Here is a 17,955-nt window from a genome sequence, read left to right as displayed (position 1 = left end):
ACGCGACGGTAAATAAATCTTGGTAATTACCTTTTATGAATTCATTAAAGCTTTAGCAGATTGTCATTTCATTCTTCCTTCATTTCCCAATTTTCTAAAAATCATGTCAAACTTACTTACCAAAAAAATCATATCAAACTAAATAAATCTTGTAGTTGCCATTTCAAAAGATATTCCACGGAAAAAAACCATTTTGAAAGATATTCACATATACTAGTATCATATATTATTAACATATGCTAAAGTTATAATTCATAACTTTAAAAGACGCTTGGATATTCAACTCAAATTTGGTTAGTTCTTCCATTCACGAATTATATCATACTATTTAGTTTCCATCGATCGCAATCTTTTCAATCTTTTGAGATTCAAATTTTCCGCGTGAAGATAAAATATCAAACCTTTTTCCCTATAGATTCTTGTAATAGATATAGATACTTATGCAATAAAAAATTATAATCTTTAAAGATCTCTCTCTTTTCTATTTTGGGTCATTGTTGATATGGATCTTTAACTTTATTGCAATTTGTGATTTGCTTATGATGTATTACTTAAATACTCTAATATTGGGATAAATTTTTAGATACTTATGCAATAAAAAATTATAATCTTTAAAGATCTCTCTTTTTCTATTTTGGGTCATTGTTGATATGGATCTTTAACTTTATTGCAATTTGTGATTTGCTTATGATGTATTACTTAAATACTCTAATATTGGGATAAATTTTAGATACTTATGCAATAAAAAATTATAATCTTTAAAGATCTCTCTCTTTTCTATTTTGGGTCATTGTTGATATGGATCTTTAACTTTATTGCAATTTGTGATTTGCTTATGATGTATTACTTAAATACTCTAATACTGGGATAAATTTTAAAAAATTATAAAGAGGAAAAATCATAAAAAGAACCCTAAATTACACAAACCGTGACTTTTTTATAGCATAAGAAATATTAAATTATGCATATTGTGATGCATTTACCCAAAAATTTTCATTGAATTGAAGATTTGTACTTATGTGATATATTTATTATTCGTTAAGATTTTGTTAGATGATTTTTCAACAAAAAACAATATAGTTTTATTTCATTAAGTCATGTGAGTGTCATGTCAACATTATTTGCTTTCTTACATTTATGTAGACAAATTTTTAATGTCTCTCATTAATCGAATTTTGATTGAAAATAAAGACGCGTTTGCTAACGATTCTGTTCCGGGAGTAGATTCTGATCAGAAATGATTTTTTTTTATTCTGTTCCCCGGAACATATTTTAAGCATTTTAAGCCGTTTGGTAACTGTCCAAAATTTCATTATGGAATAGAATTGCGTTTGGTACCGTGCTTATTAATTATGTTTCAAATCTTTTTTTTTTTTTAATTTTTAAATAATTTTTTTACTTTGTTACTTTTTCTTTTCTTTTTTCCTTTTTTTTTTATTTTTTCTCATATTCTTCTTCTTCTTCTTCTTCTTCGACCAGACAAGGGCCGTCGACCTCACCGGAGCGTCGTCGGCCCTTGTCGGCCGAGGCTCGCCCTTGCCGGCGGTGGGCGAGGCTCGCCCGCCCGCCGACGGGGGGGCGTCGTGAGGCTTGCCCAGCCCCAGCGAGGTCGAGCTTCGCCAGTGGTTGGGCTTGCCTCCGGCGAGCTCGTCGGACCTCGCCATAGCCTGGCAAACCTCCCAAGCAAGGCGGCCGGACATGTGGATGGTGATCGGTTGCGCGAACGGCGATCGTGAGATGGTGAAAGGGAAGAAGAATAATAATTGGTTTTGATTCTCAAATTTGTTCCCGGAATAAGAATCAATTTTTTTTTTTTTATTCTTGATTTCACTCCCAATTTGTTTCCAGAACAAATTTGTTCCTAGAATAAAAATTTTACTAAACGCGATTCTCGTTCCAAAACTATTTCCTAAACAAAAATCGAATCAAATACTGTTTGACACGTTACCAAACAACACCTAAATATGTCACACTTACAAATTTAAAATTAGAATTTGATGATTTTTATCCATTATAAGACGACGTAGAATTTTACCGAAAACACCCTTCACTGTCAAATCATTTTCCTTCGGTGTCGATAGGCAGCGGCTGTCGGTTTCCGCTAGATGACAGCCTCCCCTCATTGGCCGATCACCACCACTCTAGCCCGAGATCTTCATCACTTCCGGTCTCCCCGGGATCTCCGCGCGTCATTCACCATGAAACCGGGTGACAGCTCGTCATTTTAGCGGGATTAGCGGGATTCTCGATGACAGACGTCTCGCTTTCCCTATATATGTTACGCTCGCACCGATCGTTCTGCGTCACTCGACACTCTTCACCACCCTCTGGTACGCTCGCTCTCCCTCGCTCTTCCTCTCTCTCTAGAAGTTCTGTACGTCGATCCTTCATCCGCTTCGCGAATTCGCAATCTACGCTCCGTTCACTCTCGTGGGCTTCGTTTCGATTATCGTAATTCGTCTCGGATTTCATCGTGTGGCACTCCAGCTTTTGTGGGTACTGATGACGGCTTCTTGATTTTCATTTTCCCGGTGGGAGCAGAGCGCGTTGCGAGCTTTTGGAAATGGCCGAGTCTTCAACCGCGAATGCTGAGCTCCCGGAGTGGCCGAAGAAGGACAAGCGCCGCTTGCTCCACGCCGTCTACCGCGTTGGCGACCTCGACCGCAGCATCAAGTAGCCACCGCATCGCGTTTTCTTTTGCTATTGTGGTCTTTATTGTGTCCGGGGAGAGCAGTTTCTGAGGACGAAAGATGATTATCAGGGCCCAAGAGAGGACATGGGTGAAAAATGCATCGTTTGGTTGTTTTGAGAAATGGGTTGCTTGAAAAGCGTGTTCTTGGCGTTCTCTGTTTTGAGGCTTGTGAGATGTTGTTAGAGCTGGCAAAATGGGTTTATAACCCATTTTTAGTTCAATGACTCGTATACGAGTGAAGTGAAAGTTAAAATATGAATTAGAAATGGGTCTGAAAAAGTAAAACACAAAAAAAAAAATGAATTTAAATGAATTATTAGAAAAGGAAATCTATTTTAAAGTTCAAATCCATGGCTTTTATAACTTTATATTTTTTTATAAAAAAAATTGAAATTATAATTATTTTTCATATTTCAATTATTTTTTCTCTTTTTTTCCTTTCTGGCGGGCGATAGGCCAAGCGAGGCTCAAGCTCGCCGACATGTCAATTAAAAATAAAATAATTAAATTCGATTAAAAATTATAATTATATTTTAAAAATTAAAAATAATTAAAAATTATATTTAAAAATTAAAAATAATTAAAAATTATATTTAAAAAATTAAAAAGTTTTAATTCAATTAGCATATAGTATAAATGGATTTTCCTAAAATATTAATAGGTTTTAGCAATACAGATTGGGTCGGCCCATTTTCGACCAGATCCATACCCGACCCGACCCATCCATTTGCCACCCCTAAATGTTGTCAACCGGTTCTCTGGAAGTGGAAGGTGATCATTTCTTGTGGTTTCCGTTATTTGGTGCCAGATTTTATACGGAATGTTTTGGCATGAAGTTGCTGAGGAAAAGGGACGTTCCTGAGGAGAAATACTCCAATGCCTTCCTCGGATATGGCCCCGAAGAATCTCACTGCGCTATGGAGTTGACATACAGTATGTTCTTTCTGGGGCTGACTCATCGAATTTCAGCCTTTTTTTTTTTTTTTTTTTTTTTCTGTTGTTTATGTTAATGTGCATATGAAGAGATTTCATCTCTTGAAGAAACTAGTCAATTTGTTCTTTTCAGTTACCAGAGTCGTTGGACCTTTTTCTTTTGTGTTGCTGCAGTTTAATATGTAATAACATGCAGTGCAGACCTCTTTACCAACAAATAAGGGGACCGACCATTTTTTATTCTCTCTAGGTCGTTGCTAATTTGTCCTTTCTGGTCATTGAATGGTTTCCTGCATTATTGTAGGCTTAGTCGGTATACATCGCAGTAAGTGGAATATGGATCCTTTTATGATAAATCACGGGATTGACCACTTTACTGGCAAGCAGGTTTAAATACGTACGTTGAGTGAACCCACCATTTTAGTGACTGTGTAGTGTCTACTCTTTCATGTGGCACGACCCTTTACTGGAACAGTTCCCTCATTGTTCAGTTTCCAGGAAAACCTTCATTTCAACGTTAGACAGGCAAAGGCCATAAAAACCGGCCCTATTTTGCCCCTTCTTTGTATCCATGTGTACCAAAAGGGGAAAAATGTCAAAACATTCTGACATCGATCGAAACTTCTAATTTTTTATATGAGCAGTGTTTGTGGAGAGTGGTGAAATAGACTATTAGAAATTTCTTTTAAGGCATAGCATAAACGGGTGCTCATTCATCATTTCAGTAGCTTACTGAAACTTTGCTTTTCTTCTGTTTCAGATTATGGAGTGAGCTCTTATGATATTGGAACTGGCTTTGGAAATTTTGCCATTACAACTCAAGATGTGAGTATCTCTGCTCTGTTTAACAACATTTCAAAGTATAACGCCTGCTTCATTGGTCATCCATTTTGGATTTCTTCAACTTTGTCAGGTGTACAAGATGGTTGAAGATATTAAGGCCAAGGGGGGCACGGTCACAAGGGAGCCTGGTCCAGTTAGAGGTGGAACGACTGTAATTGCTTTTGTGAACGACCCGGATGGTTATATCTTTGAGCTTATTCAAATAAGTGCAACTCCAGAACCACTTTGCCATGTGATGCTTCAAGTTGGTGATTTGGAGCGCTCAATTAAGTTTTATGAGAAAGTATGTTTTCTTGTTTTGCATGTTGATGAGATTCTTCTCCTAATGTATGTTCCGATGATACTGTTTCCAGCTAAGATGCAGCTAGCAGCTACTTTGTCGGTGTGAGGTTCACATGTGAGAATTGATGTTATGAGGTAGAAATTGAGTTCAATGGGTCTGATGGTTATGCAAATTGGGGGGGGGGGGGAGAAAAGACTTCACTTGGTGTTGTTTGTTCCGAAGAGTTTTACTGTGACTGTGATTTTGCTACAATATTAGTTTCAGGGATTTACCTTATCCTTGTGCAGGCATTGGGCATGAAACTGTTAAGGAAAGTGGATAAGCCCGACGACAAGGTTGGTCATCCCTGCTCTACATAAGCATATGGTATCATTTGTGAAGGTTGCATTGGACCACATGTTGGTTCCCTATGTGTTTTAAGATTATTCCACTCTCATAATGTTACATGAAATATGACAGTACACCTTGGCCATTATGGGTTATCCTGGAGGGAATGAGACAAATGTGCTGGAGCTCACCTATAACTATGATGTTACTGAGTATACCAAGGGCAATGCATATGCACAAGTTAGTCTGTTTACTTTTGCTTGCTGTAAATGCAATGTAATTTAGATCTCTCGCTTTCACTCGCTAAAGAATGTTTGCTCTCGATTCTAGCTCGCCATCAGCACTGACGATGTCTACAAGAGTGGTGAGGTGGTTAAGCTGGTTATTGAAGAGCTTGGTGGGAAAATAACTAGACAGCCAGGACCACTTCCTGGGATCAACACCAAAATTACCTCTTTCCTAGATCCAGATGGTTGGAAAACCGTAAGTTTATGCTTTATGAATTTCAAACCTCTTTATTCATGGGAATGAGCAGGAACGCAGTATTGTATCTCTGCTTAAGATGCAGATAAAGTTAATGGCCATATTTTTGAGGAGTAACGTGTATAGAACTGGCAATGCATGTATTTGAGTTGAGTCACTTAAGGAAAAGAAAAAGAAAAAAAGAGAACTGCTTTATTGCATCTTTGCCTTGGAAGATGAGGGACCTGTGTAGTGCATATGATTATTGTTTTGCACGCAAACGAAAGGGAAGTATAAAGCACACAACACGGGTATACACCTGAAATCATTGTGTCTACACTCCACCAGAGAAGGCTACCCTTTTTGTCTTCAGCAATAATGGAAATCATTACCCAAAGACCTCACATCACATACGTTGCGAATAGACATAAATATGGCAGTATCAGTTCTTTCAACTAATATGCGATGTATTTATATTCTAATTCCCTTTCATGGCGACTTTGTTGTGATCCTTAAGACTTTTTGCTTGTAGGTCCTGGTTGACAATGAAGACTTCCTGAAGGAACTGCAGTAAGAATCTTGTGACGGCGTGAGTGTTCAATGCGCTGAGCAGATGCGTAGTCTTTTCGTCTGTATAAATAAAACGTTGTGTATTGGCCATCGATTACCAACTACCACGTTCTTATCCGCACTTCACCTGCTCTTTTCCGCTCAACCTGCGTTTGATCCCACAAAAATAAAAAGCATCTCCCCTCAACGTACAAGCTAAGAGGTTTGCTTGTCGATCTTTGGAAATATACGTGCAAAAGATGATGATCCACATCTGCATTAAAATCTTTCAGGTTCAAAAATCCATTAAATAAGGAACCTTGCCAGGAATTTATGGAACTCTTTTTTTTTCTTTGGTGAATAATTTATGGAACTCTTTGAGACAATGGTAATGTTCACAATTCTTGATGGTCTCCATGACGGGCTCTACCATGTCGACCGTCCGATGGTCACAGTAATCGCAACCATCACCTCCACGCCTTTTTGTGGCTATCAAAGCAATGTTTGTGCCCTCAAACTCCTCAATCCTTTTCACTTGAATGTTAAGGACGCGTTTGGTAACGATTCTTTTCCGGAACAATTTCGATCGAAATGATTCTTTTTTTTCTCGTTCCGAGAAACAATTTCTAAGTATTTTAAGCCGTTTGGTAACTATTTAAAATTTCTAATTTTGGAATAAAATTGCGTTTGGTACCGTGCTCAAAATTTCTACTCCAAATAATTTTTTTACTTTTTTCATTTATTTTTTTTTTTTTTTTTTTTTCCTTTCTCTCTCCTATTCTTCTTCTTCAAGTTGCCGGTCGTTGGTCCGGCAATAGGCCGACGAGGGCCGCGACTTCGCCAGAGCGTCGTTAGCCCTTGGCGAGGTCGGCCCTCGTTGGCCGAGTCTTGCCGGTGGCTAGGCGGGCCTCGCCGTTGGTGGCTAGGCGGACCTCACCCAGCCTCCGCGAGGCTTGGCCGGCCACCGGTGGCAAGGCCCACCTAGCCATCGACGATGCTCGATCTCGCCAGATCGCAAGGCTCGCCTAGCCCTATCAAGGCTTGGCCTCGCCGGTGGTTGGGCTTGCCTTCGGCGAGCTCACCAAACCGGTTGCCGGCGACTAGTGGCGGTGGGCGGTGGACAGCAACTGTGGCGGTGGCGATAGATGAAGAAGAAGAAAATGGAAGAATAAGAAAAAAAAAAAGAAAAAAAAAGCTTGATTCTTAGATTTTTTTTCGGGAACAAAATTAACAATTTTCATTTTATTCTTGATTCTGTTTCAAATCTACTTTAAACAAAAAAAAATAGAAATTTGTTTCTGGGAATAAATATTTTACCAAATATGATTCTACTCTAAAACTATTCTTGAGAACAAAAAATCAAAACCTGTCACTATTGGGATGGTTACTAAACAGGTCCTAAAGTCTTCGGAGAAACAGACGTTGGTCTTTGGTGGTTTTTGTCCATTACAAATGGATGCTGGAATTTCAACCAAGACACCCTTCACTGTCAATCATTTTCCTTTGCACTATTTATAACATTGTGTCCACCTTTCTATCCACTCCTTTTTCCTTGCCCTCCTACCCCAACCTACCATCGATCAAAGAGGAACACCTCTGCTTTTTTTAACCAAAAAAATAAAGTCGCAAAATTTGAATTTCTAGACATTACTCTGTTCAAAACCTCTGCTTAAAATTCAAAACCTATAGCTCATTCCTACGTGTGCTTCATTTTTCCGAATAATAAATCCGGTGCCCTCATTTTTCCTAGTCCCGAATGAACATCGTCCTCTATCGAGTCCAGAAATAAAAAGTAGTGTTGCCAATTTTTTTAAATTTCTTGTATCTGTAAAAATAAATAAATAAATAATTTAGACTCAATGTCACCATGCGGTTTGACTTTCAGGCAGGTCCACCCCTAGGTCAAATCTTTCCTTAATCCCCCCGGCGTCAAGAGGCAGCGGCGGTCGGTTCCGCTGGATGACAGCCTCCCCATCGCCTAACCCCTCTAGCCCGAGATCCTCGTCGCTTGACGGTCTCCTCCGCAATCTCCGCGCGTCATTCACCGCGAAACCGGGTGATAGCCCGCCCAAATTGGTCGCTTGATTGGGGGCCAAAGCTCAAGCCTTGTAAGAGCAAGGCCTCTTTTGGTACACAGGGCCTAGAGAGTTTAAAGGTATCATAACAGAAGCTCAGGCCCTCTTGCTCATACTAATGAGCAGTCAATTATTGCTTAAAGGGCTTGACAAAGGTGAGAGAAAGGTTGGTGATTGGTGTGCTACGCGGTGCATGAGCTTGTAGTTGTCTTCTTAGGGGATAATGATCCATGAACTTTGGTCTAATGTGCAATGTCGTCGTTAAATTTTTAATTTGTTCAATACCATTCTTGAACTTTAACCTAATATTCATTGTGATCCCTAAACTATATAAAATATTCAATATAGTCATTCCATTAATTGAAAATTAGGGACAACATTGATTATTTTCATACCATACACTAAATTAAATATGTACCAAAAGTTCATGGACTACATTGAACAAATTAAAAATTCAAGAATCGCATTGCAAATTGGGCTAAAGTTCATGGACTACGCTAAGCAAATAAAAAGTTCAAGGGTTACATTGTAAATTAGGTCAAAATTTGAGGACTATTTGTATCATTTTCTCTTATCTTATATTTAGATGCAGTCACAGACATGACAAAACTCAAGGTTCCAAATATTTGTTGTGCAAGGAGACTATATCATGTGAATGTCACCTAAAAGCACTATGTAGTAGGGGTGTAAATGGGTCGGGTCGGGTTTTGATGTTACCCGACTAACCCGAAAACATAAGGGTCACATAGTTTGACCCGACCCGACCCGAACCGGACACGAAACACATTAAACTCGCATTGGAAATTTAGGTCGGTTCGGGTCGGGTTCTGGGTTTTCACTTCTTTTTTTTTTTCACCTCCCTTTTTTTCTATCTGTTCCTTACTGCATAGAGAAAAACACAGGATCAGGTATTTCCACAAATGCAAATGGTCAATTCTCAGCTCACTGGAAGGAAACTTGAATAAGAAAGCATTAACAGATGAATTCGTGAGAAATTAAGATAACATGACTCTTACCCACTTGAGTTGAAATAAAACGAGCTCTAAAAGGAACCTCTTCCTGCCAACCCAGGAATCGCTGGAATGAAAAACCTCGGCCAGGCCATACATACGACGGTAAAAAGAAAAGGTACCAGAAAGAACACTAATAACAATCAGTTGAGAGGGCTAGCTTTCACCTTAATCACTCTGGCCCCAAATTTTTTACATTTCCAAAAGAGGGGTAAAATTTTGCCAAATCCAATTTCTGCTTCCCGACCTCAAAAAAAATGACGCAATCTTTTGCTGATTGCACTGGTTTAAAACTTTTAAGCTGTATAAACAAAACCACCAGTAAACACTTAAGATCCACGAATCCTTCATCGGCTATTCATCTAAACTTCAATCTTTCCCTCTCATTTTTTCAAATAAGACATCTCAGATTCCAATGCCTTTTGACTAATTTTAAAAAGCTCAAAAGTAGGTCATGAGTCATGACACCAGTCAAACGGTGGGCGAAAAAAGGAACCTTCAAAAGATACTGGAAATAGGACCAACGCCTATGCTGGTTCTTGTTTTTGTACACCATCCTTTCAAGAATGGCACCTTCCGCATGGAGCTGGACCAAGGAAGACTTCAATCTCTCCTCAAGCGTTTCAACCTCCGAACCCATCATGCCCCGTGGATGATCCTCACTTCAGTATGGTTTCACGGAGATGCGAGCAAGCTTCGCGAGATACGTCGACACGGGAACCCGCTAACTTAAGTGTCACGATCGCTCAAAAACTGTATGCCGCAGTTCACTCAGGAATTGAAGCAAACACAGAGTCTGCACACAACGCGAAAGAACAATCACCCTCGCAGCTCGAAAAGAAAAGGAACAATCGGTAAATCCGGTGTCTTAGCTCAAGCCTCAAGCAAATATACATCTAAACTTGGAAACGAGCCGAGAAGCGAGTGCCATGATCGCCGAGCGAACCCAGTCCCCGAGCCGTCGATGATGGTCGGCCGCACGCGGCGGCTAGGGTTCCGGCGTCGGCGAGGCGGAGGCGAGGGGTGGCAACGGCGACGGTGAGGCGAAGGCGCGTCGATCAGAGGGCGGCAGCGGACTCCACGAGAAGGCGCACTTGTCGGAGAAGAAGGCGGAGCCGACGAGGTATGTGTTTGTGTTTGACTGTTTGGGGTTTGTGATTTTGGCGTGTTTGGAATTAACGTGTTTCGGGTCGAACAATGTTCGAACCCTGACCCAACCCAAAACACATTGTTTTGTTTGTTTTATATTTGTTATCTGAACATGACCCGAACAGAAACAAGTATACTTGTTTTGTGTTCGGATCGTGTCGGGTTTTTTTGACACCCCTACTGTAGATGGTTCTCTATTGAAATTGCTTACTCTTTTTCCTTGGTTTCCAAAAAGTCTTTTCTAATTTGGAGTCATGTCTTACAAGAACCAAACATACAAGCCAGCGATTGGGGGATACAAAGTTTATTTTCTTCGAAGACATGTCTTACAAGCACCAAACCTATTATATGGATATTTGGCTGGAAAAACTATACCAACAAATCGTCAAAATGTTTATGACTATATTAATACAATGAAGGGTCTATAACTAAATTGGCAAATTGATAAAAGATTTAGGATTAAATTGGCATAATAAAAGATTTAAGACTGATTTGTCATCCGTACAATAAGTTTATGACTTTTTGGATAATTTTTCCTCCAATCAATTATGTATAATTTGAGAAAAAAAATATCAAAATAGTTGTTTTTCTTGAATTTTGCATACAATTATGTTGATATTGTTAATTATTCATTGCAAGAAAGCTAAAACTCTAGATTTGATGTTTGTTAATCTCTTGTTAGATTTTCGTAGTTAATATTTTATGATTGATTTCAAAGTTCCTTTTAAGTGCTGTAAGGCATTGCGCATAATTGTGCAGGTGAGAATGCAGAAAGAGTTTTTTTTTTTTTTTTGAGCAAGCAGAAAGAGCTTCAAAGGTGCACAAATGGGGAAGGAGTTAGGGTGCAAGACAGGTTGGAGAACATTAAACCCACCAAGGCTTGGCTATGGATGGGCATCGGACGTAGGGTTGCCTCCTCGTCGGGCACCCACTAGGCCGGCACTTTCCGACAAGAAATAGGTGGTGAGGATTTTGGCAGGTTTGGGCGGTGCAAGGCCGGTAATAGGCTTGCTAACACTATTTAGATATATACTTTAAGAATTTTATAGGTATATCTAGTTAATTTAAATTGCAATGGTTAACGCCGAATATATGTTGACATAGATTGTCAATGTAACTCGTGATATTATATTATCCACTTAAATTTGCAATTACAATTTCCAAAACCAAAATATGCATAGCTACATTATGTGAATAAATTCTATTTAACTTAATTTTAATTCATAAACTGTAATAAAACCCAAGGATTGGAATTATATCATCTCTCCCATTGATTTATCTATATCTATAGTACTATAAGGCAACGAGGGATTTCTGCGTTCAAGAAGAAAAAATGACTCTCCAATCCACACGTGATAATTCCCATGGTGAACTCTGTATTTCATACAGAAAGAATTATATGCATGGGATAATAATTTGTATTTTATCCATAAAAAAAGGAGAAGAGACAAATCATATCAAAAGAGGGACAACAAATGGACCCCACATATGATATGAGTCAGTGTGGTACACGCATGTTAAACCACATGAATCAGTGTGGTACAAGCATGCGAAGCGTGGAAAAAGGAAATGATACGATGGTCAGAACATTATTAAAGGAAGTGTGTGAGGAATATAAGGAGTGAAAATAAATCTTGGTAATTACCTTTTATGAATTCTTTAAAGCTTTAGCAGGTTGTCATTTCATTCTTCCTTCATTTCCCAATTTTCTAAAAATCATGTCAAACTTACTTACCAAAAAAAAAATCATATCAAACTAAATAAATCTTGGTAGTTGCCATTTCAAAATATATTTGACGGAAGAAAAACCATTTTGAAAGATATTCACATAAACCAGTATCATATATTATTAACACGTACAAGTTATAATTCGTAACTTTAAAAGACACTTGGATATTCAATTCAAATTTGGTTAATTCTTCCATTCACGAATTATATCATACTATTTAGTTTTCATCGATCGCAATCTTTTCAATCTTTTGAGATTCAAATTTTCCACGTGAAGATAAAATATCAAACCTTTTTTCCCTAGAGATTCTTGTGATAGATATAGATACTCAAGCAATAAAAAATTATAATCATTAAAGATCACTCTCTTTTTCTATTTTTGGGTCATTGTTGATATGGATCTTTAACTTTATTGCAATTTGTGATTTGCTTAAGATGTATTACTTAAATACTCTAATACTGGGATAAATTTTAAAAAAATTATAAAGAGGAAAAATCATAAAAACCCTAAATTACACAAACCGTGATAAGAAATCTTAAATTATGCATATTGTGATGTATTTACCCAAATTTTTCATTGAATTGAAGATTTGTATTTATGTGATATATTTATTATCCGTTAAGATTTTGTTAGATGATTCTTCAATAAATACAATATAGTTTTATTTCATTAAGTCACATGAGTGTCATGTCAATACTATTTACTTTTCGACAAAAAAAATACTATTTACTTTCTTTTTATGTAGATAGATTTTTAATAATTCTCATTAACTGCATTTTGACTAAAATAAATATGTCATATAAATACAAATTTAAAATTAAAATTTGGTGGTTTTTATCCATTATAAAATGACGTAGAATTCTACCCAAAACACCCTTTACCGTCAAATCATTATCCTTAGGACTATTGACAACACTGTGTCCATCTTTCTATCCAATCCTTTTTTCTTACCCTCCAACCCCACCCTACCATCAATCAAGGAGGACCACCTCTGCTTTTTTGACCAAAAGAAAAAGTCGCAAAATTCGAATTTCTAGACATTACTCTGTCCAAAACCTCTACTTAAAATTCAAAACCTAGATTCCACTACTCCTACGCTGCTAAATTTTCCGAGAAATAAATCCAGTGTCCTAATTTTTCCTTGTCCAGAATGAACACGCCCTCTATCGAGTCCGGAAACAGAAAATGATATCACCAAAAAAAAATAAAAAATTATCGTATCTGTAAAAAATATTAAATAATATTAGTGCTCCATATCACCATGCGGTTTGACTTTCAGGCAGGTCTACTTGTAGGTCAAATCTTACTTTCCTTAATCCCTCGGTGTCGAGAGGCAGCGGCTGTCGGTTCCGCTAGATGACAGCCTCCCCTCATTGGCCGATCGCCTAACCACTGTAGCGTCACTTCCGGCCTTCTCCGTCTTGTGTTGTCTTCCCGCGATCTCCTCGCGTCATTCACCGCGGAGCCGGGTGACAGCCCGTCAATTTAGCAGATTCTATGACGGATGCTCACACTCTCCCTATATATGTTTCGCTCTCGCAGCGATCGTTCGAAGTCAATCGACACTCTTCACCATGCACTCTCTCTCCCGCTCTCTCTTTAGAATTTTTCGACCCTTCGACTGCTACGCGAATTCGCAGTCTACGCTCCGGTCAGTCTCGTTTCGATTTTTCGTAATTCGTCTCGGATTTTATCGTGTAGCGCTCCAGCTTTTGTGGGTACTGATGATGGCTTCTTGATTTTTTTTTTCGCGGTGGCAGCGGAGCGCCTTCCGAGCCTTCGGAAATGGCTGAAGCTGCACTCGTAAATGCTGAGCTCCTGGAGTGGCCGAAGAAGGACAAGCGCCGCTTGCTCCACGCCGTCTACCGCGTCGGCGACCTCGACCGCACGATCAAGTACGCACCGCATCGCGTTTTCTTTGCTATTTTGGTCTTTATTGTGTCCGGGGAAAGCAGTTTCTAAGGACGAAAGATGAGAATGAACTATGATTATCAGGACCCAAGAGAGGACATGGGTGAAAAATGCATCGTTTGGTTGTTTTGAGAAATGGGTTGCTTGAAAAGCGTGTTCTTGCTGTTCTCTGTTTTGAGGCTTGTGAGATGTTGTCAACTGGTTCTCTGGAATCGGAAGGTGATCATTTCTTGTGGTTTTCGTTATTTGGTGCCAGATTTTATACGGAATGTTTTGGCATGAAGTTGCTGAGGAAAAGGGACGTTCCTGAGGAGAAATACTCCAATGCCTTCCTCGGATATGACCTCGAAGAATCTCACTTCGTTATGGAGTTGACACACAGTATGTTCTTTCTGGGGCTGACTCATCAAATTTCAGCCTTTTTTTTCTGTTGTTTATGTTAATGTGCATATGAAGAGATTGCATCTCTTGAAGAAACTAGTCAATTTGTTCTTTTCAGTTATCAGAGTCGTTGGACCTTTTTCTTTTGTGTTGCTGCAGTTTAATATGTAATAACATGCAGTGCAGACCTCTTTACCAACAAATAAGGGGACCAACCATTTTTATTCTCTCTAGGTCGTTGCTAATTTGTTCTTTCTGGTCATTGAATTTGGTTTCCTGAATGCATTATTGTAGGCTTACCACTTCACTAGCTGGCAGGTTTAAATACTTATGATTGAGTGAACCCACCATTTTAGTGACTGCATAGTGTCTCTTTCATGTGGCATGGACCTTTACTGGAAAAGTTCCATCCTTGTTCAGTTTCCACGAGAACATTCGTGTTGATGTTAAGTTAGACAGGCAAAGGCCATAAAACCGGCCCTATTCGTTCCTTCTTTGCATCAAAGTTTATCAAAAGGGGAAAAATGTTAGAACATTCCAACATCCATTGAAACTTCTAATTTTTTATATGAGCAGTGTTTGTGGAGAATGGTGAAATAGGCTATAAGAAATTTCTTTAAAGGCATAGTATAAGGTGGCGCTCATTCATCGTTTCAGTAGCTTCCTGAAACTTTGCTTTTCCTCTGTTTCAGATTATGGAGTGAGCTCTTATGATATTGGAACTGGCTTCGGGCATTTTACCATTGCAACTCAAGATGTGAGTGTCTCTGCTCTGTTCAACAACATTTCAAAGTATATTGCTTGCTTCATTGGTCATCCATTTTGGATTTCTTTGATTTTGCAGGTGTACAAGATGGTTGAAGATATCAAGGCCAAGGGTGGCACGGTCACAAGGGAGCCTGGTCCAGTGAAAGGTGGAACGACTGTCATTGCTTTTGTGAAGGACCCGGATGGTTATATCTTTGAGCTTATTCAAAGAGGTGCAACTCCAGAACCACTTTGCCAAGTGATGCTTCGAGTCGGTGATTTGGAGCGCGCAATTAAGTTTTATGAGAAAGTATGTTTTCTTGTTTTGCATATTGATGAGATTCTTCTCCTAGTGTGTTCCGATGATACTGTTTCCAGTTAAGATGCAGCTAGCAGCTACTTTGTTGGTGTGAGGTTCACATGTGAGAACTGATGTTATGAGGTAGAAATTGAGTTCAATGGGTCTGATGGTTATACAAATAGGGGGGAAAAAGACTTCGCTTCGTGTTGTTCGTTCCAAAGAGTTTTACTGTGACTGTGATTTTGCTACAATATTAGTTTCAGGGATTTACCTTATCCTTGTGCAGGCATTGGGCATGAAACTGTTGAGGAAAGTGGATAAGCCCGAGTACAAGGTTGGTCATCCCTGCTCTACATAAGCATATGGTATCATTTGCATTGGACCACATGTTGGTTCCCTAAGTGTTTTAAGATTATTCCACTCTCAAAATGTTGCACAAAATATGACAGCACTCCTTGGCCATGATGGGTTATGCTGAAGAGAATGAGACAACTGTGCTGAAGCTCACCTATAAATATGGTGTTACTGAGTATACCAAGGGCAATGCATATGCACAAGTTAGTCTGTTTACTTTTGCTTGCTGTAAATGCAATGTAATTTAGATCTCTCGCTTTCACTTGCTAAAGAACGTTTGCTCTCGATTCTAGGTTGCCATCAGCACTGATGATGTCTGCAAGAGTGGTGAGGTGGTTGAGCTGGTTATTGAAGAGCTTGGTGGGAAAATAACTAGACAGCCAGGACCACTTCCTGGGATCAACACCAAAATTACCTCTTTCCTAGATCCAGATGGTTGGAAAACTGTAAGTTTCTGCTTTGTGAATATCAAACCTCTCTTTATTCATGGGAATGAGCAGGAATGCAGTATTGTATCTCTGCTTAAGATGCAGATAAAGTTAATGGCCATATTTTTGAGGAGTACTGTGTATAGAACTGGCAATGCATATATTTGAGTTGAGTGTCACTTAAAAAAAGAAAAAAAGAAAAGATAACTACTTTATTGCATCTTTGCCTTGGAAGATGAGGGACCTGTGTAGTGCATATGATTATTGTTTTGCACACAAATGAAAGGGAAGTATAAAGCACACAACGCGGGTATACACCTGAAATCATTGTGTCTACACTCCACCAGAGAAGGCTACCCTTTTTGTCTTCAGCAATAATGGTAATCATTACCCAAAACCTCACATCACATACGTTGCGAATAGACATAAATATGGCAGCATCAGTTCTTTCAACTAGTAGACGTTGTATTTATATTCTAATTCCCCTTCGTGGCGACTTCGTTGTGATCCTCAAGACTTTTTGCTTGTAGGTCCTGGTTGACAATGAAGACTTCCTGAAGGAACTGCAGTAGGAATCCTGTGATGGTGTGAGTGTTCAATCCGATGAGCAGATGCATAGTCTTTTCGTTCTGATATAAATAAAACGTTGTGTGTATTGGCCATCGATTACCAACTACCACTGCCTGCTTGGTACTCATGTTTGGCCATGAGGTATCAGACTCGTGTGTTATCTGCTTTGTATCTTGGTGCTTATGTCTGATATTTATATGAGAATGAGTAGATTTCATGCGCTGTGATTATAAGATGTGACTGCGTTAGAACTCTGGCTTTATCCTAGCTGGAATTGGTTTGAGTATGTAGTAACCATCTCCCGAAACGTCCGACGATTATTCCTAGGTCGATAGTGTCCATGTTTGCTGATAATCACCTGGCCATCGACCCTTTTTTAACGATAAAGGAACCTTGTCATTTTGACTCATTTCCATACGGATCAAGTCTTGTGATGTTTCCTCTTTGCAAACTTGCTTGTGCTGCATGTGGGCTGTATTTGACCTGCTTTATGGGAAGATCAACGGGATGTTCAATTGTAATTAAAGTGAAGAGATTATTATAATCGCTCGAATCACGAGTGTCACAATCGTATCCCAATCTTGGATTACACCCAACCCCACGATAATCAATCATGAGAAATGGGTTTTCTCGTGTGCTCAACTTTCTTGGATGATGGTTCTTGAAAAGCTCTCTTAGGCTCTTACAAGTCGTATGTAAAATAATCTTCAGGATATGTTTTAAAACACTTCTGGATCGAGTGCGCGTGACTTGGGGTTGGTTGTTGGCTTTTGGTTCCAGGGGATTGCCCAATGTCCAGTCAGTGCTGAACACTTGGCCCTGGGGCAACTCGGTCACACCTTGATTGGGTACCCACCTAGTTGCTTGGTTTAATTAGGACGAGTATTGCTTTCGGTTCTAGAGGATTGCCCAATGTCTAGTTAGTGCCGGACACCTGGCCCATCGGCAACTCGGCCACACCTCCGTTGGGTAACCCACCTAGGTGACGGCCGATGGACCACCACGAACATCCGATGAGCTCTCTAAGCTGTACCCGCCTCAGCGTCCGCCTCCTCTGGCCCATCATCGACGGAACACAACCTCAAAACCAAAAAGAGGTCCGACCACCAACAAAAGACCAAAGAAAACCCATCTTTCCAAGCTAATCGAACCCGGTCCTGGAGACAAGACAAGGAGACTTCGACGAAGACAGAAGAAGAACAAGGGCGTCA

At 39.3% G+C, this 17,955-nt stretch overlaps 1 protein-coding gene across 3 annotated transcripts; it reads left to right on the top strand.

Moving 5' to 3' along the window:
- The first annotated feature begins 2,301 nt into the window (after nt 1–2,301).
- Nucleotides 2,302–16,979, top strand: LOC104441412 (lactoylglutathione lyase GLX1). Of its 3 annotated transcripts, none has more exons than XM_039311413.1 (9): nt 2,302–2,330; nt 2,542–2,673; nt 3,501–3,625; nt 4,386–4,450; nt 4,539–4,751; nt 5,039–5,086; nt 5,211–5,318; nt 16,040–16,192; nt 16,705–16,979. In XM_039311413.1, the coding sequence occupies exons 2-9, from the start codon at nt 2,564–2,566 to the stop codon at nt 16,744–16,746; spliced, it is 864 nt and encodes a 287-aa protein (XP_039167347.1). In that variant the 5' UTR covers nt 2,302–2,330; nt 2,542–2,563; the 3' UTR covers nt 16,747–16,979. The 3 variants fall into 3 exon arrangements, with proteins under 3 accessions (XP_039167347.1, XP_039167348.1, XP_039167346.1); XM_039311414.1 differs by lacking the exons at nt 16,040–16,192; nt 16,705–16,979 and adding exons at nt 5,412–5,561; nt 6,073–6,177 and having other exon boundaries at nt 5,211–5,321; XM_039311412.1 differs by lacking the exons at nt 2,302–2,330; nt 2,542–2,673; nt 3,501–3,625; ... (2 more) ...; nt 5,039–5,086; nt 5,211–5,318 and adding exons at nt 13,602–13,703; nt 13,813–13,947; nt 14,220–14,344; ... (2 more) ...; nt 15,679–15,726; nt 15,842–15,949.
- Nucleotides 16,980–17,955: the final 976 nt, after the last annotated feature.

This window comes from Eucalyptus grandis, chromosome 4 (assembly GCF_016545825.1).
Source record: "Eucalyptus grandis isolate ANBG69807.140 chromosome 4, ASM1654582v1, whole genome shotgun sequence".
NCBI lineage: Eukaryota > Viridiplantae > Streptophyta > Magnoliopsida > Myrtales > Myrtaceae > Eucalyptus > Eucalyptus grandis.
The sequence above is the reverse complement of the archived record's forward strand: the minus strand, read 5'-3'. Positions and strand labels throughout refer to the sequence as shown.